General features: G+C 46.0%; 2 protein-coding genes across 6 annotated transcripts; one reads left to right on the plus strand and one right to left on the minus strand.

The window, feature by feature from the left end:
* Positions 1–1,760: 1,760 nt before the first annotated feature.
* LOC133515052 (proton channel OTOP2-like) lies at positions 1,761–8,111 on the minus strand. 4 transcript variants are annotated; one of them, XM_061847292.1, is made up of 6 exons: positions 7,688–8,111; positions 7,467–7,603; positions 7,335–7,393; positions 5,170–5,250; positions 4,084–4,981; positions 1,761–3,315 (listed from the first exon to the last, which is right to left on the minus strand). In XM_061847292.1, exons 1-6 carry the CDS (start codon positions 8,109–8,111, stop codon positions 3,145–3,147), a joined length of 1,770 nt encoding a protein of 589 aa, XP_061703276.1. In that variant the 3' UTR covers positions 1,761–3,144. The 4 variants fall into 4 exon arrangements, with proteins under 4 accessions (XP_061703276.1, XP_061703275.1, XP_061703274.1 ...); XM_061847291.1 differs by having other exon boundaries at positions 4,084–4,955; positions 5,135–5,250; XM_061847290.1 differs by having other exon boundaries at positions 4,084–4,955; positions 5,093–5,250.
* A 4,706-nt stretch (positions 8,112–12,817) lies between these two features.
* Positions 12,818–23,227, plus strand: ush1ga (Usher syndrome 1Ga (autosomal recessive)). 2 transcript variants are annotated; one of them, XM_061847301.1, is made up of 4 exons: positions 12,818–13,180; positions 20,353–20,806; positions 21,352–22,145; positions 22,701–23,227. In XM_061847301.1, the coding sequence occupies exons 1-4, from the start codon at positions 13,017–13,019 to the stop codon at positions 22,702–22,704; spliced, it is 1,416 nt and encodes a 471-aa protein (XP_061703285.1). In that variant the 5' UTR covers positions 12,818–13,016; the 3' UTR covers positions 22,705–23,227. The 2 variants fall into 2 exon arrangements, with proteins under 2 accessions (XP_061703285.1, XP_061703286.1); XM_061847302.1 differs by lacking the exon at positions 22,701–23,227 and having other exon boundaries at positions 21,352–22,149.
* Positions 23,228–23,800: the final 573 nt, after the last annotated feature.

The raw sequence follows: 23,800 nt of genomic DNA on the forward strand, positions 1-23,800 counted from the left end.
ATTTGGTCTTCATAAAAACCCAATATATTTCTTATGGGCCGCCCGGCTACTCATACGTAAATCTTTGTAGGTAACGTTAATTTGCTTCCCTCGGGCTCAAAACTGAACACAACGGTACCTTAAAATATGAATGTCATGACTTGACTTGATGAGTTTTTTTTACGAGTCATCCCCACTGATCTAAAATAAAAAGACTGGATAGCGCATTCACATCGAGCGTTTTGGCCGCCATCTTGGTACTCCCGCAATGTGTGGAGGACGTGGTTGACAGGTTGGATTATGGTGGGGTTTTTCTCAAAGTTTGGCATGTACAGTGAAAACCGGTCGTGTGAGCTTGGCATGTTTTTCCGTTCTGGTAACATGAAGGATTTTTAATTGGACTTGGCAAGCCAAAAAATGCCCAAGTGCAAAGGAAAGAAATATAACACAGTGACTACCAAGAAACCTTGCATATTACCTAGGGCCCGATTTCCGTGACATGTTAACGTTTTCCAAAATATGCTGTGAAGCACTATCATCATAACATAGCAAAAAACTAAGCATTTTTTGGTCATGAAAACATTACATTTTAAGTCAATAAATTAGATGGATCGCAATGGGAAAATACATGCTGAACGCATTGTTCATTCATCGTCTCTGCGATGTCCTATTTTTAAAAAAATTAAACTTGTTTCCTCGCATTTGAAAATCTAATTCAATTCACTGAGTTCTGTGTTATGAAATTCATCAAAAAATTCACAGGAAATGTGTTTTCTTGCTTATCCACTGATGAGGTTTGGGAAAATATTTACATGGCTTTATCGCGAAAAACTGTCGGCCTATAAAGGTGAACCAGAGAGTGAACAGTGAACAACATAACTGGAAACAAAACTTTGCTCAAGTGAATTAAGCTTATCAGAAAATTAAAAAAAGAAACCTTTACAAACAAACTTCAACAGTGTCAAAGTAAATCTTTCTAATTTACCTGTGGAATATTTTCTCACAGCCACAAAACTAGCGATTAACACGAGATTGTTTTGGGAGTATCAAGATGACGGATGGCAACTGCAGTTTTGGTGGCCAATGAACCATCCTGTCCCTATTTTTTTTTTTTTTTTTAGATCAGCGGTCGTCCCTAGGCCGATAATTTTGTCTCGAGGCAAGGCAAAATTTGAGATGCGACTGTACTTCAAGTGTCGTCCGCGAGATGACGTTTGCGAACTTCGCAACCATTTCGCAACGCTTGCCCATCATCAATTCACATTGGTTTCCTTGTAGTGGAAGCACAATATCAGTTGGTGGCGCTATTGCACCATTAAGATGGTATCAAACAGAAGAAGCGCAAGCAAGGAAACAGAGCAAATCTTACTTAGTTTTCATACAATGCAATGTGGGAGTGTTTTCTTACAAATAAAAGCATGTAAAAAATAATTTGGGTGGGCCAGGATAAGATTACAGGGGATCCCCTCTTATTTGCAGTTGGGCACCCATTAAAAAGATTATTTTTTTTATTTTTCAATTGAATAAATACGTAATTAAAAAAAAATTGACTCGTATCTCAATGCACCACTTTATTAGACAGAAATGCTATATTTTCATTGGGCAAATGAATACAGAAAGTTCACCAAAATGATCAATTTAATAAAGGCAATCATCACCACCACCTCAAATCATTTTTATTGATTTTTTTTCATTGAAGACACAAGTTCTATAAATATTGGAATTAATTTATTTTCACTCATCTGACATTTGAGCATTACACAAATACATTTACACGGTAAAAGAAATACTTTTATCACTTACTGAAAAACATCAACAGCAATAACATCAGTTTCGACATTAACACATTATAATAGTCTTTATAGATACAAAAAAAAATCAACAAAAATTTCACATTTATTCTGTACAAAAATTTGGTGGAACATTGCACATGGCAAAGGAAGAAACAAGGCAAATTTGCACGTTTTTCCTGCACTTGATCGGGTGAACACTCTGAATCGTGTGTGTGTGTGAGACAATTTGTGATTGCCAGACGATTTGTCCGGGTTCCGACCAGTTTTCCAAAAATGAGCTGGAATCGGCGCCAGCTTCACGGCGACCCCGAATAGGTTAAGTGGTACAGATGAGATGCCCAACCACCAGCAGGCGCCGCTCCGTAGGCCATCTTGCTCCAGGCCGCACAAAGCCAAAAATATTTTAGAGTTCATCGAGTCTTGGAGAAATTCATCCATCCATCCAATTTCTTTGCCGCTTATCCTCACGTGGGTCGCGGGGAGTGCTGGAGCCCGTCCCGGCCATCAACGGGCAGGAGGCGGGGTATACCCTGAACTAGTCGCCAGCCAATCGCAGGGCAGACAGCCGCACTCACAATCACACCTACAGGCAATTTAGAGTGTCCGATTAATGTTGCATGTTTTTGAGATGTGGGAGGAAACCGGAGTGCTCGCCCGGAGAAAACCCACGCAGGCACGGGGGAGAACGTGCAAACTCCACACAGGCGAGGCCGGGATTGAACCCGGGTCCTCAGAACCGCGAGGCCAACGCTTTACCAGCTGACCCACCGTGCCGCCTCTTGAAGATATCAAAATGTGAAAATCACGTGCCTTTCAATTTCGCGATACGGCGTATATATAAAAAAAAAAAACAATAATAAGCCCACAAGCTGGCAAAAATGGGTTCAAACAAGCTTCCTGCTCGGAAATGGGAAAAGAGCAAATGATGAGGCAGAAGAAAAAGAAGTTCACAACTGTATTTAAGACAATCGGCAGTCCTACTTAAAATTACGGGTTTTGCCCTACAGGCGAGTCTCACGCGCTCAGGCATCATGTGGGAATAATAAGCCCAAAATCCACCGAATGTCTTGCTTTAATTTGCAACTTTCTGTTTTTATGAAGTGTGATTTTTCTGCAACGATAACAAAACAAAGTAGACTGGACATAAGTCGCACACTTCGAGTGGCAGGGTCTCACATTACACCAAAACGGGACCGGCACCAACAGCTACATTCGGAGTATTGATCGGTCGTATTCATTCGTTTCCATGCCGGTGCGTGAAATTATTGCTTTACGGGAAACGGGCCCACAAAAATTAAAAAGTTTGAAGACTGCTGGTATCGATGGAAAAAAGGGAATGAACAGACGACGGTTGGCCGGCGAGGTTGCCCGCTTACGAGATGACGAACACTTCCAAGAGGGCGGCCACCGAGTGCATCCGGTAAAAGATGGCGAAAGGCAGCCCGACGTTCACGATGGCGGCCCAGATGGTGAAGTCGTAGAATTCGGTTTCGGCCGGGTGGTCGAACTGGGGGCGAGCGCCGAATGCCGGCATGATCCACAGCTGCTCGACAAAAGATGGGAAATGTTAGCTAGCCAAGTGCTTGACCTGAAAGACTTTACTTGACTACTTTAATACTTTGTTACTTAACTTAAAAAGACAAGAAATATGTATCATTTCAAAACTTTTCTGATGATCTGATTACAAGAATTGTTTGACGTCGTTGGCTTCTAAGAATGATTCGTGGCCAATTTGGTGTCTTCCTTGGACCTGTCTAAGAAATGTCCTGGCATTCCAAAATCCCCCACCTAATTTGAAAATATGATCAATAATTAATAACAAAAACATTTTATAAATATTCATTTGTAGATTTTTTTTAAAAAGCTATCTTTCAATAATTTCGGTGCGCGGCAATAACAACGTTACTTTCACCATCTCGGTGTCGAGGAACTTTTTTGATCTGAGTTGAGGGGTTTCATTTAGCCATAAGCGGTGCTTTGCCGCCATGTGTGACATCTATAGACAATTGCAAACCTTTTTAGGTTAGGTGTCAATTTCACTTGGGTTTGGGGGGGGGGGGGGAATTCACTGTACTTGTACTTTTACCATTTTTGTTTAGTTCTCTATTTTGCATCCGGCCATGCTACCCTGAGAACGCCCGAAGTCTCCAGATCTCGGAAGCTAAGCGGGTTTGACCCCGGTTAGTGCCAAACAAAATGCGCGTTCGTCTAAAATGACACGCCGAGGCGACCCCTCACGGGACAAGCCGAAAGGAAAAGAAGAGGTTTTGTTCTCTGTTTTGCGAAAGGATGCCGGCGCAGGGATACTCACAATGATGTTGGCCAGCAGCAGGAAGACGGAAACCTCCTTCAGGACTCGCCTCTTCCAGGACAGTTTGCGCGGGTAGTGCACCACGTGCCCGAACGGAGTCACCACCAGCGGCTCCGGCTCGGGCTTGGCCCTTATTTCCGACCCTTCCAGACTGTACACCTCTTTGTTGTAGTGCCCCACCGCGTAGATGTTCGTCACCGAGGTTATCTGCTCGTGGTGCTCTTCGTGGAAAGGCTCCCGGTGGAGACCTTCGACGATGAAGAAGTTCTGCAGACCGATCTGGATCACCATCAGGATAGCCCAGGTCAGGTTGAGCCTGTTCAGGTGGCCCTGGGCTCCGGACGCCACCATGGCGACGATGGTGAAGTAGCTGATGAGGAACTGCCCCATGGAGGTTCCCACCAGCAGGCACACGTCCAAATTGCGCGTGGGATTCTTCTCGGAGTCGTGCTCCCGGCGGTCCAGCTTGTAGATGCTCACTCCGATCAACGTTGCCACCAGCATGAGGCTTATGATCACGATGTTTATGATGAAGTGGATCATCACCGCTTGGTCTCGCTTGCTGTGGTCTTCCCCTTCGTACTCCTTCATGTCCATCTCGTACACGATGAAGGTGGCCAGACCGGCGAAAACCAGCAGGACTCCCACCAGGGGGCCGACGACCGCGTCTTTGAGGTGGAACTTGTGGGCGTGGCTGTGGCCGTGCGGGTCGTGGGCCTCGCCCAGTCGGCCCACGTTCTTCCACATGACGTAGGCCATGGCGGAGGCGAAGAGGCTGTACTCGATGTTGAAGGGGTACAGGTAGAAGTAGGCCTCTTTGAAGAGGCTGCAGGACGTGTGGCTGCACTCGCAGCCGTCCTCGCCGAAGCTCGCTGGGGCACGGGACAAAAATGGGGTTACGGCGTTGGCATTATGCCACCCGAAGGCCACCTCAGCCCGAAGTGCTTTTTTTTTTCGGTACCTCTACTGATGTACAGCTCACGTCCGAATTGTTTATGAGAGCTGTTGCCGTGGTGGTCGTCGATTTCGTGCGTGTCGTTGGCGTGGTCGCCGCCGTGGTCGTCGCCGTGGTCGTCGTCCGGGTGGGCCGTTTGGTGGAGCGACTCGTCCGTGACCGCGGCCATCCACAAAACCAGATTAATGGACAGGGTCAGCATCAGCCCGCATCTGCGCCAACCAAAATAAAGTCGAACGAAGCAGACATAATGAGGAATTCTTGTTCGAATTTGTGGCGATGTTAACAAATATGCCGTCCGAGGCACGAGCGGATTTGCGGCCGACCAGACCGGTGATTCCAGACCATTCCTCTGCTCAGTAGCAGAAGGAAGATAATAAGAATACTAAAGGCTGTGAAACCGGAGAATTTATTTTGGTCTACTTCCTGGATTATGGCGACAGGGAAGAAGAAGAAGAAGGGCGGTGCCATCATGATTCAGCCAGAATTGACGTCGCTGTTGATGCCATCGTGACGTATAAGATTACTTTGCGGTCGATTCGCCGGAATGCGCTTTGACTGAGCTGAAAGATCGAACTGAAATACATCTTCTGAGTCATACGCCCCGAACAAAAACAAAGCAGTGCTGAAAGTTAATTTCACATCACGATAAACTGCCAAGTTTTTTTCATTCTCAATATATAATATCCCTTGTCAAGCGTGTAATACAATACAGTGACACCCCCAAAAACAAGTCAGCAGAACCCAGTTTTAGGATGCAATTGCCGAAAGTCCGCCGGATTGGAGCCCAGCTCACCTGCGGCCCTATTAGCTGTCTTGATATTTGTTGCGTTTCAAATCGGAGTCCAAATTTGACACTTTTGTAGTTTTATGGGGAAATTCTACGACTAGCTCGCATTTAACTCTGTCAAAAAACAAAGCAAAGGACTGTAATAATCTATTTTTGTTCACTCCCTCCCTGGGAAGATATGCACGAGTGGCACTGAATGCTGAACCTGTCGACTTGGCACCTGGCGCCAGACCAAATCATAAAACGGATAATTATGAGATCATGCAAATGGTTTCATGTCTTCATAATGTTCTCAGTGTATAGTTCCACTTTCCGCAAATATAAAGGTTTACCCTGGTAAGGCGTTCCTCTGGGCTCACAGCCGGGTCTTCGGGGGCTTTCCTCTTTTTGTTCGGATCGTGTTGTTGTTTTTGGAAGGATTTAAAAAAACGCTTGACAGCTGCAACTTAAAGTCAGTTCTCATGCTTGTGAGGTCATCCGGTTTGGAATTCGACCAAAATATTCGAGGGGGAAATACGCCACGAAAGTCACACAACCTGTTCAAAGCTGTTTTTAACCTGAATCGAAAGCTCACCATACGTCTATCTATCTATCTATCTATCTATCTATCTATCTATCATCTATCTATCTATCTATCTATCTATCTATCTATCTATCTATCTATCTATCTATCTATCTATCTATCTATCTATCTATCTATCTATCTATATCTATCTATCTATCTGTCTGTCTGTCTGTCTGTCTACTGTCTGTCTGTCTGTTTGTCTGTCTGTCTGTCTATCATCTATCTATCTATCTATCATCTATCTATCTATCTATCTATCTATCTATCTATCTATCTATCTATCTATATCTATCTATCTATCTATCTATCTATCTATCTATCTATCTATTATCTATCTATCTATCTATCTATCTATCTGTCGTCTGTCTGTCTGTCTGTCTGTCTGTCTATCTATCTATCTATCTATCTATCTATCTATCTATCTATCTATCTATCTATCTATCTATCTATCTATCTATCTATCTATCTATCTATTACCCAAAAAATGAGAAAATCGATGCAACATAGCATAGATAGATAGATAGATAGATAGATAGATAGATAGATAGATAGATAGATAGATAGATAGATAGATAGATAGATAGATAGATAGATGAAAACCCAAAGAATGAGAAAAACAATTCAACGTAGCATATCGTTAACGTTGCGCTTCGGCAAAGTAAAAGCTGGGTTGATGTCTTCTGTTGTTTTTTACAATTCGCTGCCATTGACGGCGTTAGAATCCAAATATCCGAGTCAACCGCGAGGGCCCGCAGTGAAGATGTTGAAATTGTACTCGTACGACAGTTGAATATGCTGAAATTGCCTGTTCAGTTTTTGCAATAAAGCGATGGATGGGTTGTTTCAACTTTCATTGTTACCGATGGAAAACATTTTTCTCATTTTTCATTGTGTTTATTCCCCCCCCCCCTCCACAAGAAAGAAACGAGACCCTCGCTTACCGCGTGAGGTTCCTCTGGAGCTGCACGCAGTCCTTTGCGTGGACCCACATGAAGTACGTCTGCAAGCAGATTTCCCCGTTTAAGATTCCGCAGACATTCCACTAATAACTGTTCGAATTGGCGTCTATTTACCTGCACAACAATGAAAATAAGTTGGATGACGGGGAAAACAATCTTGATGGCCGACTCGCAGTGGAGGTAGCCGATGTAGCTGCCGATCTTGAAAACGTCCATGATGATGCTGAGGAGTCCGAACAGCACCATTCCCCCTGCGGCGTGAGAAGATGGACGCTACAGTATTTTGGAGCTTGCCCCCTGCCCCCCAAAAACGGACACGCGGAGGTTCGACGTACCTCTGAGCCACACGGGTCCGGCGTGCTGGTCCCTGTAAGCCACGGCGTTCTCGATCCTGGCCGTGAAGATGATGTAGTAGATCATCCAGATGCAGGTGAGGATGAGGATGATGACCAGGAAGACCTGCAGGTCGGACATGCTGATGTCGACGTGCTCGTAGGCGCTGCCGCTCACCAGCGCGATGCCCAGCATCAGGATGTTGATGAAGATGACCCCGGACAGGATCCATCCCCAGTTTCTGTCCCGTTCCTTGTTAGTAGCGACGGGTTGGTGGTTCGGGTGGTCATGCTCGCCCGTCTTCTGCGCCCCGCCTTCCTTCAAGGGGTCGTCTCCCTGGCTGTTCTCGTCTTTGCTCATCCTGCAGGGTTCGCAGGGGTTTCCGTCGCCCAGGCAGTTGCACGGGTAGCCGGTGTTCAAGCACATATTGCGCCCTGCGAGATGCGATCGTATTTGAGTTACCGCCGACTTCCGGCGCTGAGGCGCGACTGGTTCGACGGGCTCGCCCACTGTTTGGATCCGCCCAGGTTCCAACTTTTCCGTGAACGGGATAGACTTAATTGGCACGTTGAGGTTGCGACACGACCGGTCCAGTTGAGCTCGTCTCAAAAAATTGCCACGCAGTTTCCGTCTTCCGCCGAGCTGCAACAATGGAGGGCAGGTGGATGGACACGTGTTGTACTCGGATTCAACTTTTTTAAACTAACTGAAAGTAAAGTAAACACATAATTGTATTGAATTTGTAAAAATATCTTTTCATGACTTCATTTCAGTACGAAAAAAGAAAATCGCACTGCACAAAATAGTTGCACTCTTTTACAGTTTTTATACCATTGAGGCAGCATGTCATCGTGCTGTTGCTAACACTGTGAACTGACCAAAAAATGTGATGAATTAGCTCATTTTAACAATAAAAACAATTCAATTTTATTTATATAGTGCCAAACAGGCGGAACGGTGGGCTCATCTGGAAAAGCGTTGGCCTCGCAGTTCTGAGGACCCGGATTCAATCCTGGACATCTGCCTGTGCGGAGTTTGCATGTTCTCCCCGTGCCTGTGTGGGTTTTCTCCGGGCTCTCCAATTTGCTCCCACATCCCAAAAACATGCAACATCAATTCGACACTCGAAATTGCCCCTTGGTGTGATCGTGGGTGCGGCTGTTTGTCTTTAGGTGCCCTGCGATTGGCTGGCAACCAGTTCAGAGTGTACCCCACCCCCTGCCTGTTGACAGCTGGGATAGGCTCCGGCACTCCCCTCAACCCTCGCGAGGATAAGCGTCAAAGAAAACGGATGGATGAACTCAAAAAGGAAGCCTGGGAGAAAGAGGACACTGTCCCTACTGTGAAACATAAATGTGGCTGTGCTATGTTCTGCTCACAGCTGGGATAGGCTCCGGCACTCCCCGCGACCCTCGTGAGGATAAGCGGCAAAGAAAATGGCCGGATGGATAGTGCCGAACAAGTCAGAAAAAAAAAAGGTTTTCTGAGAGCGCTTTGGACATAAAGCAGGACTTAAAAGCACACACCTCAATTAAAAATATTCATTTCCCTTGGCAAATCTCATCATCTGTTGCGTCATTTGAAGGCCTACAAGTAACCACGATCTCAGTCAATCGATCAAAATCTCACCTGTGGGTAATTTTTCTTCTTCATCTTTTCACATTTATTCACATTGCACACTTGAAAAAAATAACAAACCTATTGAGACAGAGTAAGAAGCGCAAATATGGTTTTTTTTTACCCCCAAATGTATTGACTAAAAGTAAGAAATCTGCTGAATAATAATCACTCAAAAGAGGCCTACCTAAGCGTACACAAGTGTACCCAAAAAAAAAAAGTGACCGTGGAGGCCGGTCCTTACCTGTAGGCTGACCTGAGCGCAAGTGTGGGACGCAGAGACGTCCGTCCCCCTTTTTATAGGCGCCCGAAACACAGCTGGAGGAGCCGTAAAGGTCAATAAATCTGTCGCGGGCGGGGAAGCGTATCGCGGCCAAACAAGGCCTGTTTTGCTCAAAATATCCCGCTAAAGTTCAACACCTGTTTCAAGGGAATACATTTTTTCCCTCACTAATTCCACAGCCGCATTCAAACTGGTTCCTTCTCTGGATGCACTGCACCGCATTGTATATATACTGTACTGTACAGTGCAAGCAGTACTTCAACTGCATCCCATCTATTTTTCACGTGGCAGCAGACTATTGATACATTTATAGTTCAGAATCATAATCAGAATCAGTTTTAATGGCCAGGAATTTTTCTCAGGTAGTCGGTGCTCCCCTGGTATGACATGCAGAACAAGGAACAACATAGCGATAAGAACAAGAGACATTTCTGTTCATAGGAACTATTTCTTAAAAGATGATTTTGGTGTACATATTCTTATATATATTATTACTGTTGTCCATATCTACTTTTTCACCATTCACATATGCATATAATAAATGTGCTTGTACAGTTGCCACATGCATTTTTTAAAAACTGATCCTGCTCACGGTCATTGGCCGGCGAACTGGAAATATATTTATTCAGTATCCGAATCTTTGACGTTATTCATCTCGTGCGCGGCGACTGTACGGAAATTACACGAGAATCTCCCCTTTTTTCACGACCGCGCGAGCCTCAATCTTACGGTCTTTGACTCGAGCCCCGCAATCTGAACGGGATGGGAATTTTCCGAAAAGGCGTGCGATGAGAGCGCGTTTGCCAATCTTTTGATTTCATGCTCGGAGGGAACACATTCAGGTTTTTCACGCTATTCAAGACCACTAGAAAGGTTTTTTTGTGCATATGTGTGTGTGTGTGTGTGAGATCAAAAGGGGGTCATATCACCCCCCCCCCCCACACACACACACATCCACCCCCAAGTCACCATCTATGTAATCTTCCGTCTTAAATATTTATGTCTTTTGTCATGCAGGTTTCAATTGGCCGGCAGAGAAACTTGTGAGCGACTGGTGGCACCCATTTCTTTCTTTTTTTTTTTTTTTTTTTATTTTTAATTTGCTCATTATCCTGTAATTAGCCGCCGCGGAAAATGTTCATCGGAGCGGGCCTGACCTCGGCGATTGTTAAAACATTGCCACAGCTGCTGTGAAATAAAGAGCCTTCCGCGTGTACACCCGTGGTCGGTATAAAAGAAGCGAGGGTTCAAGTGAGAACAATGACAACAACGCTAAGACGCGACAAAGGCGAGTCTGTCGCAACGAGGAAATATTTAGCTCGTGGTTGTTTACCTTCAGTCAAGTCAGACTTTTCCACATATGAGAGATTAGTTTGCGGAAAGAGGAGTGGAAGAGACGGGTTCCGGGGCCGTCGAGACCCAAATATTCAATTGATCGGATAAAATTTTGCGAATAGAGCATGATTTGCACAAAACCAGGGAGGGAAAGCTGCGGCCGTTAGTGCTATTTAACTGTGTAGAAATTGAAGTAAACAAAATATGAAAAAAGTGTTCTTGGTGGAGCAGCTGGTAAAGCATTAGTCTCACAGTTCTGAGGTCCTGGGTTCAATCCCGGCCGGACCTGCCTGTGTGGAGTTTGCATGTTCTCCCTGTGCCTGTGTGGTTTCCTCCCACAATCCAAAAATAGGCAACATTAATTGAAGAGTTTGTTTTCGAAACGAGACGCAGGCATTTTTTTTCAGATTTACGAAACTCGCGCCAAAATTATCCAGCTCCGATTTCGTAAATGTCTCGTTTTGAAAACAAACTCTTCAATTATAGACTCTAAATTGCCCCGTCGGTGTTATTGTGATCCAGCTGTTTGTCTCTGTGTGCCCTGCGATTGGCTGGCGACCAGTTTAGGGTGTACCCCGCCTCCTGCCCGTTGACAGCTGGGATAGGCCCCGGCGCTCCCCGCGACCCTCGTGAGGATAAGCAACTAAGAAAATGGGTGGATGTTCTTGATGCAATAATGGATTGCAGGTGCAACGTGCACCGATGGAAATTACAAGATCGGTCATGAAAAACATTAAATGAATGCATTTTCTGGAGTCTCAATCCCAAACGGAAGCATTACGACCTCCGCCAAGGAAAGGACATTCGTTTCTCACTCCACTCACTCCCGAGTGGTGGCGAGCTCCCACAGCTGCCCCTGGGCCAGTCAAATGAAAGCGGGGCTGCCACTCTGCGGCTACACCCTCTCCGACCACCACCCGACATCCGACTGCATCCTGGCACATTTAACCGTGGGCAACGTGACTTGCCTTAAGAACGGAAAGATCTGTATTGACCGTAATTTCCGGCAGACAAGCCGTGACTTTTTTCACACGCTTTCAACCCTGCTAGCGTGAGTGCGGCGCTAGCGTTAGCGCAGCTGGTCATAAGCCTTGCTACACAGAAAGAGTTTAACGCTAGCGTGGTGCAGTTATGTATATATATATTTTTTTCTGTCTGTTGGCAGGATATCAAAACAGCAAGCGGTATTTATATGTTGTATAATGTCCTCCAGGTTTTTATCGTTGGATTTTGTCATGCCATTCTGATTAATTTTGAGTGCTCAGTATTAGGGCTGCATGATATCGCGGGTGGGGATAACTTTGCGATGTTTTTCTCTTTTTAAACCCTGCAAAAATTATTGCAGTGTGAAAAAATACAGGATAAGATACTTATTCCTAGAAAAACAATATAGATTTTTCTCTCTGTGCATTGTTTGTGCAAGTCCATTCAGGTTCATGAGCAAGCGTTTGACATTCTCGTGGAAGTAGCAAACAAGTTATGTGCTGTGTTAAAGTTTTAGGGCGATAACGTTGCCGATGGAGGACTGCCGTGCATTTCTTAGCGCCAGCATATTCATGCATATTTATACAGGCTACACATACATTATGTTGAATGTGAAGATTTGTTATTTTATCACTGCTGTTCACCTTTACTGATTTTGACCATCTTGTCTTTTTTCCATCCAAATTTTAGTCTTTCATGAGAGTTGTCTTTGCCAGACGTTGAATTAGTCCCTCATTTTCGAGGACTCAAAACACTTATTTTGCGCTTTACAGTTTGATTGGTTTTTTTTTTGGGGGGGGATCGTATCAAGTCCGTGCAAATCAAGTGCTGGCGTGTGTAGGAGCAGTTCGGCCACGGGGGAGCACTGTCGGCGGCCTGAGTGACGAGCGAGCGCGTCGTCGCCTCCTTGGATACCGGCGACGCGCACAACCGCTCGGGACTCGGGACTCGGGACTCGGGATTGTGGACACCGAGCGACCGACGCTCCGGTGCGGCGGGCAACTCCTCCGCTTCCGACATGAGGAGAACGACGAGGACGTGGAGGTGGCGGCGGCGGCGGTCCCTGCGGTGTCGACGAAGCCGAACCGAGGCGGACGAATAACGGGCTCGCCATGAACGACAGGTACCACAAGGCGGCCCGGGACGGCTACCTGGACCTGCTCAGGGAGGCCACACGCAAGGACCTCAACGCGCCCGACGAGGATGGCATGACGCCCACGCTGTGGGCGGCCTACCACGGAAACCTGGAGACTCTGCGGCTCATCGTGGCCAGGGGGTGGGTGCCAAAAAAACAAACAAACAATTTGCACGCTCGCACAGATCACTTCATTAGGTACACCTATTTCATATTCTAATAATGTAATGTTCATTTTACTGGGTTTGTAAGTTTTGCAGCTGGTTCTAATATTCTGTCCGTCACCCAAATATGAGAAATAGCTGTGATATAAGTATAACCCCAGTAAACAGGGGGGTGGAAGGCTGTGGATCGGGTGGGGGGGGATGCACCTTTTTTAACGACCGCTTTTATTGATTTCTTATTTATGAGCAAATGACCATCGGACCACCTGACCATGGCCAAACAACTAAATAAATTCAGTAAAAAAAACAATAACAAGCAAATCTAAGCAGCCAGATAACGAAATGCCCAATGGCGACCACTGAAAGCTGCAGTGAAACATTGCTCACGCAATGCAAGGCCAAACCATCGTTACAGAGTTATTATTTTGTTTAAAAAGTCCAAATCCTGTGATTCCAGCCTCTCCGCTGTGATCATTCACTCATTTGCTTTGTCCTCAATGAAAGCAAACTAGTTATCGTCGTCTCCACGACAGCAGGCTTAAAAGGTAACTTTTGCCTATTTTCCGACGTTTTGAATCAAAAACCAACCCGATCATTCCCCAAATGGCATGTCCATTATTCTGAAAATGAGGGGGACCCTATCCCCCCCACTTCTGACAATAATAAAACGTAATTTTAAATTCCATAATCCCAACTGGAGCGCTCTTACCTCTACCGAACGTCACGGTAAGCGAGCAAAATCTACTTTCAGATAAATTCAAATGAATGTTGGTGAACGTGCCCAATCTGCATGATGTTTTTGAGCATTTTACCGAAACAAATGTCTTAGAGAGAGCTTGACCCAAACACTGATGTTTATCTTTCCAAAGGCCGATTTTCTTTGGGGGTGAAATCGTTTTCTCTGATGAGAATGTTCCCCTACGGGATGATGGGAATGCTCCCTCTTTTTCTTTGAGGCAATGAGGCAAACGAGCTGCAAGGGTGATGTCACCCTCAGGGAATGTCGTGCTTGTTAAATTCATGCACTCGTGAGAGCCTCAATCACAAAACAGTTGGCTTGATTTGGGAAAGAGCTCATGCAACTATGGTGGAATATTTGAGAATTAATATGATGACTTCTCTGATGATCATAATGTATGTGACATTGCACTTTTGAGAGACCAAATAGCTAAATTACTTCGAATAATGACGCAATTTTGCGTTCAATAATTCCATTCATCCATTTTGTGAGCTGCTTATCCTCACAAGGGCCGCGGGAGTGCTGGAGCCCTATCCCAGCCATCTTCAGGCAGGAGGCGGGGTACACCCTGAGCCGGTTGCCGGCCAATCGCAGGACGCATTAAAACAAAACCAATCGCACACACATTCACACCTACGGGCAATTTACAGTCTTCATTGGGCCGACCATGCGTGTTTTTGGGATGTGGGTGGAAACCCGAGTACCCGCAGAAAACCCACGCAGGCACGGGGAGAACTTGCAAACTCCACACAGGGAAGGCTGGGATTTGAACCCCGGTCTTCAGAATTGTGAGGCAGTTGTCCACAGTCCCACCTTCAAAAGTTCCCTTCAACATATTCCACAGTTCCGAAATGGATCATCCATCTATCTATTTTCATTGCCGCTTATCCTCACAAGGGTCACGGGGAGTGCTGGAGCCTATCCCAGCTGTCAACGGGCAGGAGGCGGGGTTGCACCCTGAACTGGTCGCCAGCCAATCGCAGGGCACATCGAGACAAACAGCCGCACTCATAATCACACCTAGGGGCAATTTAGAGTGTCCAATTAATGTTGCGTGTTTTTGGAATGTGGGAGGAAACCGGAGTGCCCGGAGAAAACCCACGTAGGCACGGGGACAACATGCAAACTCCACGCAGGCGGGTCCGGGATTGAACCTCAGAACTGTGAGGCCAACGCTTTACCGGCTGCGCCACTGTGCTGCCCCTTAATTTATCAACTTATTAATTAATCATTACCATTATTTAGTTTGGAAAAACAAAACAAAAACTACTTCGAGAAAGGAAAGTTTGTGAAGGGGGAGCCCATTAAATTACGCTGGAATAGTTTCCAATTTGTATGCCTATGCAAAAATTTCACCTCACTTAAAAAGAACATTTACAGAAGTGCTGTCGGGGGGAAAAAAATAATAATTTATAGCTCCCGTTGGGTAGCGAATTCCAAAAGTCAGCTTATGTTAACAATGCGGGGCGACCCAGGGGAACTTTGAAGGTGCACATACAGTACATGACGTGACGGAGCCGTGAGGAGGATGACGAAGGTGCCAGACGCGGTGCCACCGAATGATTGGAAGCGTTGCTGCGGGCGGAAAAAGAGCCGCTGGAAACAACAACGAGGCAGAACTTCTTGTTTGGCGACTCTTTAAAATGCGACCTTTTGTTAAGGGCCAGAAAAAAAACAAAACAAAAAAAAAACCAAACACGATTGTCTTTATGCATGTTTTCGTTTTGAAAAAGATTCCACCGTTCAATCGGAAATAGCAAAAGCAAAATTCCACTAAAGCGGATAGTTGCATTTAATTTAATAATTACCCATTTACCACACACTACAATATCATAAAATGAAAACACATTATCAAATAAAAAAATGATACATGCTTTTAACATTTAACTCGCATTAAATACTTGTTTAATAAGTTATGATTAATGAACTATACATATTTATGAATGTAATGTCTTGCTACAATGATAGCAAATGTTCAGTTTATTATTAAAACAAAGAAAAGTTGGTGATTTAATATAACTTTTCATGCAAAGTTGTTTATCGGCACTGCCCGTGGAAGTTTATTTTAAAATCAGATATAAAACAAAGATAATTACACGTGTAAATCACACAACAGTCTGACAGTTTAACGCGAACACGCAATGCGAAACAACACGGACGGGCTAACGAAACTAGCATCAACGCGCGCGCTGACTCTCTGCTAACAGCTAACGGCCCACTGCGGGCTTTTCACGACGACGAGAGGACAGTCAGTCATTTTGAACGCTTAAATGGCGACTTTGAAATGTCACTTCGCCGCCACAGCCTTCAAGGTCATGTGCGAGTTATCGCAATTCATTAAATGCTCCGCAGCCATGCGCTCCCACTTCAATATTTCACGGCGCGCTCACCCGGGCGTCCTCGTCGGGGGCCCCGTAAACGAGCGTGAATTATGACGCCGTTCTAAATGCTTGCATTGTTATGCGCTGTCGCTGTGACACTTTAACAAGCGCGGGCGCCCATCCTTGTGACTTTTATAAGGTTGTTATCACAAAAGATTGTGCTTGATAAAGTAAGCGGTGGATATTGTCTCTTTAAAAGATAATGCGACTTAGTGGCCTTCGTGTTGGCTTTTTACACGACAATCCCCCAAAATAGCCGCATCATCGCCGCAGGTTGCCTGTGTTTTCTTGGTTGGGGTTCCCAGAGGTGGTCAAAGGGCTCGCATGCTGTACTTAAGTTCAAGTACAGATGTTTGTGTAATAAAAAAAATATAAATAAAATCCAGAAATGCTCACACAAGGAGTATTTCCCATGTTGTTTCAACTAGCTAGCGTTAGCGCAACGTTTATGCTATCAAAACATGTTTTCATATCTTTGCTAAGATTCTGAATTCTTCTTATTTTCCTTTTGGCTTGTCCCGTTAGGGCTCGCCACAGCGTGTCATCTTTTTCCAATCTAAGCCTATCTCGTGCATCTTCCTCTCTAACACCCAACTGTCCTCATGTCGTCCCTCACCACATCCATCAACCTTTTCTTTGGTCTTCCTCTCGCTCTCGCTTCCCTGGTAGCTCCGTCCTCGTCACCTTTCTACCAATCTACTCACTCTCTCGCCTCTGGACACGTCCAAACCATCGAAGTCTGCTCTCTCGGGCCTTGTCTCCAAAACATCCAACTTTGGCTGTCCCTCTAACGGGCTCATTTCTAATCCTATCCGAGCGAGAACCTCAACATCTTCATTTCTGCCACCTCCAGTTCTGCCTCCTGTCGTCTCTTCAGTGCCACCGTCTCTAATCCTTCCATCATGGCCGGCCTCACCACTGTTTCATAGACTTTGCCCTTCATCCTAGCAGAAACTCTTCTGTCACGTAGAACACCAGCTGTTCCACCCCGCTTCACTTCCTTACCACACTCACCATTGCTCTGCATTGTTGACCCCAAGTATTTGAAGTTGTCCACCTTTGCTATCTCTTCTCCCTGTAGCCTCACTCTTCCCCCTCCACCCCTCTCATTCTTTATTATGTCACTCTCATGTTGTGTCTTCAGTGCCACCGTCTCTAATCCGTCCATCATGGCCGGCCTCACCACTGTTTTATAAACTTTGCCCTTCATCCTAGCGGAGACTCTTCTGTCACATGCAAAGGTTCTGAATCGACGAATGGAAAAATTCTCAATCGGCCCATTTTAAAATTTGGCAGATTTTTTGTCTTTAAACCAATACAAGACGTCACATTCGTCACGAATCATTTTTGTTGTCAACAAGAAACAATCCTCTGAAATAAGTTCATGGATGGGAGATCACTTGTTTCTCCAAATCTGTTGCCGTTGTCCTAAATGCTTGTTGGTCCACGTTATTGCATATTGCTACTGTCCCAAGATCGCAATCCCCCGAGGTTGGCTTCTGCTTCTTGCTATTGAAGACATTTTTACTTTGTGTCATCATTGGGGGATGTTGAAAAAAGTGACGGTTCTCTTTTGAGAAACTCAAAGCGCAGATACCTGAAAGTCCTTCTTAAGTAGAAAATGGAACACAGAATCCAGTGAAGACAGGACCACTGAATAGCCGCTCCCGTCTCACGGCTCCCGGTAGGAAATATATTAGAGCCGTAACAGAGGTGGGACGAGACCTGAAATCTGATTGCGAGAAGCCGTTTTGCTGTGTTAAAATCGTTATTGGACCTCGGCCGGGTTCTCGCTTGGTACCGGATGTCCAATCGCACTCCGATCCGACTATTCCGGCTAGCTCGTTACCGTCGAAGGCCAACAGTCGCCTGGTCAATTTCTGCCTCCTGAATCCCTGAAATCCTGACTTTTCGAGGCGGTGTCAAAGGGGCAGTAGCGTCAGGCAGCGCTGCGACGATGAAGCACACAACGGGATCGTCTCCTCGTCAACGGCTGACCTGTTTCGCCTGCCGCTCAGAAAAAATTGAGCCATTATGAAGCCTCCAAATTAAGGACTGTGTCAAATGGAGAAATAATTCATGCCCTGTGAGGTTTAAAACTCACACGCAAAAACGACACAGGCCAGTACAACATCTCATGTGATCCAATCCAAGAAATCAGTCGCAAACGTATTTTTTTTTCTCGCAATTTGATTTCAGAAACCATACATGTTGGAGATCATCAGCTGTAGGATTCGAAATATTGTAGTCATCCTTGGATATATAATTTTTGCCGTAACGATTTTCGTGCATGAAACCAAATATCGATTTTATATCATTAGGTTTGTTTAAATGTCACATGTGAAAATAAAAGAAAACGTTTTAGTATAATCTCGTATGCCGTGCGCTCGACGAGGCACGTGCGGAACGACAATTCCCACGGAATCAATGCAAACAAGAGCCCCCGCGGGCGTGGCAAGTACAAAGTGTTCCTCTCATGACACCGGGCATAAATAACCAATCGCTATCGGAGGAAAACGATGAACAGGCCGCAGGAAGATGCCGCGCTCGGCCAACGGCTGTCAAAGAAAGCAAATATGATAAAGGACGCTCGAGGGGTGACGCAACGGACGACCCTCTCTCGCGTTCAGCGAGACATAAATTACCGTGCATAAAGCTATCACGGTCATGTTCCCCGCGCTACGTAATCTGAGCTGGGAATGTCGTAAATAACTTAAAATAACATTTTGACCGATGATCACCTCGCATCTTTTGGCACGAGTTTATCGCACGTTGACGAATGAATTCGGCATTCGCTCAGCGCGGGATTTCGAGAAACAGGATGTAACCGTGTGACTTTAAAGAAGACTTTTAAGCATTCAAGGGAGGGTGCTCGGAGTAAGAAGCTGGAGAACCACCGTACCAGTGGAAGCAAAGGCCAGGGTGTGGTAAAGAAGTCAACACCCAAGTACAAGTACAACATTTTTGTGGTACGTGGCCAAACACAAGCTCCCACGTTCACAGAACATTGCCCATTTAGCACCTCACATTTGGACGATACTACTTTTGCTAACACCTTAGGACTGACTGTCAATGTTTTAGCATTACGCGGATTCCTCGGACTGTCTGTCGCACTAGAGCGGCTCCAACTAACCGAGACAAATTCTTTGTATGTTTCTGACATATGTGGCGAATAAAGATGATTCACGCACAAGGGATTCTTATTGAATCGTAAACAAGTAGTCCTTCGCGTTTGATAGAGTGTGTTAAACGGCCGCACTGTCCTAGCAGCCACGATTAGACTTGAGGAATGCGCCGCGACGTCATCGGCTATGTACAATTACACAGTTTGAGCTCGCTGAAAGCTTTTGAAAGCCTCGCCTGTAACACGAGTCGGGCGGCGGTGACAAGCTCGCATTACAGCCAGATCAGCCACTGCGTGACTCTTGCGGAGGTGACAACAACTTTGACTGGAGACTAACGGCCCAGGGCGCCACCCTGTCTGTGGGCTTGAGGTCCAGGATAATGTTCAATTTCTTCATAATCAAACTGGTACATTTATGGTCTTTGCTCTGTGCACTGGCACAGCCTTGCTGGAACAGGCAATGGCCTACCCCAATTGACAACTACCAAGAATTGATGAACAAAGATTCACGGGAAGTTGGGGAGGAGAGTGGGGGGTGCGCGGCAGCTCCGGCCCAGACCCTAGTGAGGATAAACATCAAAGAAAGTAGGTGAATGGATGGTGTGACGCAATACTGCCCTTTGAGAAGACATTTTTCTACCAAGCAGTACGTAATGGTTCAGATTAGTCCGTTTTCACCTTCTCCACCAATGAACTGCAGTACATCACTCTTCAAGTGAACCGTACCATACTTCTGGAACCAGAACAGCATCAAAACAGTTTTCAAAAGTGAGAGGGTACCGATTTGATATTTTGGTGGCCTTTCATAATAGAAACGCTGGGAAAGACGTAACATATTTTTGTATCCTGTTTGGCGGTAATTAGACATTCAATGTTGGAGCTAACCAAGTTGTCGTGCTCCACAGGGGGAATCCTGACAAGTGTGACATATGGGGCAACACACCCCTCCACTTAGCCGCTGCCAACGGCCACCACAACTGCCTTTTCTTCCTGGTGTCTTTCGGGGCCAACATATGGTGCCTGGACAACGACTACCACACCCCTCTGAACATGGCTGCCACCAAGAGTCACATGGACTGCGTTCGCTACCTGGACTCCATCGCCTCCAAGCAAATGGGCCTCAACCCCAAGCTCGTGAACAAGCTGAAAGAACGAGCGTTTCGAGACGCCGAGCGGCGCATCAAAGACTGCGCCAAGATGCAGAAGAAGCACCACAAGCGCATGGAGAAGAAGTTCCAAAAGGAGGCGCCCGAGGCGTCCGTGTCGGACGTCATGAGTTTTTCCAGTTACAGCAGCGGCTCTGTTAGCCACAAGCTGCACAACTTCAGCGCAGCCACCGTCAATGTGCCATATTCGCAGGTCAACACGTCTTTACTTGCTTTTAACACCGTCAAGTTAAAAAAACTGTGATTGGCATCGATCGTGTGTACGGTACAAATTTAAATGACAATCGATGTCGGCGGGGAGGACGGCTATGGAAAGACGGACAAATAGACAGACAAATGAACAGGTGGGGGGAAGATAGAAGATGGGCAGACAGACTGAGAAAGGATGGCCACAATGACAAACTGACAAATAAGCAATGGACAGACAAACAGATAAAGGTTGGGGAGACAAAAATAGCAATCGATAGAAAGACAGAAATGGTGCAAGACAAACAGACAAGACAGAGCAACCCCGTGGATGGACGGACATGGAGAGGTCCAGGACAGACGGACAGAGGGACTGCAAGACAGACAGACTGAAGCACTGACCAACAAATAGGGAGAGCGATGTCTAACAGACAGGGAGGTCCGGGCCATTTTGAAGACCAAATTTACCAAAGTTAAAGGGACGTAAGTTTCCTTGGCTTCATAACGTGTTCTGAAAGTCACTGAGTAACGTGTCTTTTGTGCTCCTCTCAGGCTACTCTTCACGCCACAAACCGAGGAAAGACGAAGATCCAGAAGAAACTGGAGAAAAAGAAACAAGGCGACGGGAGCTTTAAGATCTACGAGGACGGCAGGAAGAGCGTGCGCTCCCTCTCCGGGCTCCAGATGGGCAATGACGTCATGTTCCTGAAACCCGGCACGGACGTCAACCCCAAGGATTATGGCCGCCGCAACGTCCGTGACATGTTTCCCAGAGACCACAACGATGACGCCATTTCACGTGCCATCAGCGAGCCGGACCTCCACGGGGCCAATGCGGACCACTCGGAGGTCAGCACAGACTCGGGACACGATTCCCTGTTCAACCGGCCCGGCCTGGGCACCATGGTCTTCAGGAGGAACTACGTGAGCGGGGGGATGTTCGACCTGGGCGATCCAGATGGATCTGATGGCTTGGGCAACGCGGTGCGTCTACGCAGCAGGCTGCACCCTCACCGCAGCCTGGACGAGGACAGCATAGGAAGTGCTCGCAGCCTGCAGGAGAGGAACATGGAGGAGATTCCCTGGGAGGAGGTGGAATTGGGGCTGGATGACGACGACGAAGCCCACACCAGCCCGCTGGAAGTCTTCCTGGCCACGCAGTGCATGAGCGACTTCTTCTCCATCTTCAGGAGAGAGAAGATCGACCTCCAAGCGTTGATGCTCTGCTCCGACCAAGACCTCAAGAGCATCCACGTCCCATTAGGACCGAGGAAGAAGATCTTAGATGCCTGTCGGAGACGGCTTGAGACAATTGACGACCCGGAGTGCATGGAAGACAGTGAACTGTGAGCGCCTTTAATTCATCCATTTTCTAGAGCACTTCTTCTTCGTGTTGCCGGGGGGGGGCACCTTGAACCGGTCCCAGTCAGTTGCGGGCCACTGCGTCCACAGAGACATTGCGGCCTCGCGCATTCAGATGATTCGATGCGTGGCGACAATGACATGCCATAAGGACGTAGCTTGACCATGTAGCTTGACAACCTATCGCAATCGTATCGTATCCTGGTCTCTGTCCTTGTAGCCCAATACAATACGTCTAATACAGATCCATTTTTCATGGTTTAATTTTGAACAGTAACAGTTGTCATGAGTTTCTACTTTGATGACTTTGGAGTATTACAATTTGACTTTACCTGTACCGTTAATAAAGGTTTTATGATGTCACTCGTTTCACCCAGCTACAGGTTAATTTGATGATTAATTATTTGCAACAATAAAAAAAAAAAAAAAAAATTCTAAACAAAAACAGAGTCAGCCAGTTCACCCTCAGATGTGAAACTGCAGAGAATACATTTGGAAAAGAAAAACGTAACCGATCGCAACCCTCTTTTTTTGCGCAGATGATCCAAGCGGAGGTGTGCTCATCAACGCAGGCGGAAACGAGAACATCATCTACCTCTAACGTGGAAAGGATCAAGGCAAAAAAATTCAAAGTTGCAGTCTCGAAAGAACTTCTTGTGTCGGGGGACACACGTTTGCCCCCCCGTGGGGTCGACTCAGACTCTCGTGCCTGTGCTCTTTTACTCTTGAAACACTAGACGTGCAATTATTAATGTAATGTCACATTTCATTTAACCTCTCGTTTGAACGCATCGCAAAGCTGGTCCCCGCCAAGGCAGGACAACTGCACATTTGCAGTTGTGAACTACTTGAGAGTGTGTGAACGCGTCGCTCGGTAACTTTTATCATACTTGCCCGTCGTCGCTTATTGTACTTGCGCACTCCGTGTAGTGCATGTTGAGTCAATATTTATGTAGATTATGATAGCTCACAAGTTCATAACGATCTATTTGAAGACTTTTATGGTCTCCGTGGACTTCTCTGCACATTGTTAATGTGTTCGCATTTGGATTAGATTATGTAATAAACGCACTAAGATTCACGTTTGCATCTACTCTGCTTTTTCACTTTCACCTGCAGAGTCAGTACTTGGTCACGTTTGTGGTATTTTAAGGCATTCGATTAAGATGTTTCCATCCCCTGGTATTTTACAGGAATTACACTCACATTGCAGTTTTATGTTTGCAGGAATACGTAAAACCACAGAAGAACTTGATCCGGATCCAAAGGTGAATGGGATTTTTTTCAGGAACCGTGGTACCTCATGGCAATGCAAATATTATCGTCCTCTTCAGTTATTCGTATGTAGCTTGGGGTCCAATCATGTTGACCCTCAAACAAGTTTACAAATGCCAAGGGTCACGGTAGACCACATAGCGTCAAAAGGAAGAAGTACCTCGTGCAAAAGGCTGACGTGACACGTTTGAAGAAAGACATCCACACTCACATGCTTGACGTTTCAAAAAAATAGCCTAGAGGAAGTTTATTTTCCACATACTGAAGTCATTTTCTTCCCTTTTCTCCTTGGACCGAGTGTTTGCCTCTAGTTTAGCGAGACAAAGGTCAAACTGGAACAGAGCAAGAATGTCAAGTCAGACAA

Source organism: Syngnathoides biaculeatus, chromosome 16, assembly GCF_019802595.1.
Source record: "Syngnathoides biaculeatus isolate LvHL_M chromosome 16, ASM1980259v1, whole genome shotgun sequence".
NCBI classification, from domain to species: domain Eukaryota; kingdom Metazoa; phylum Chordata; class Actinopteri; order Syngnathiformes; family Syngnathidae; genus Syngnathoides; species Syngnathoides biaculeatus.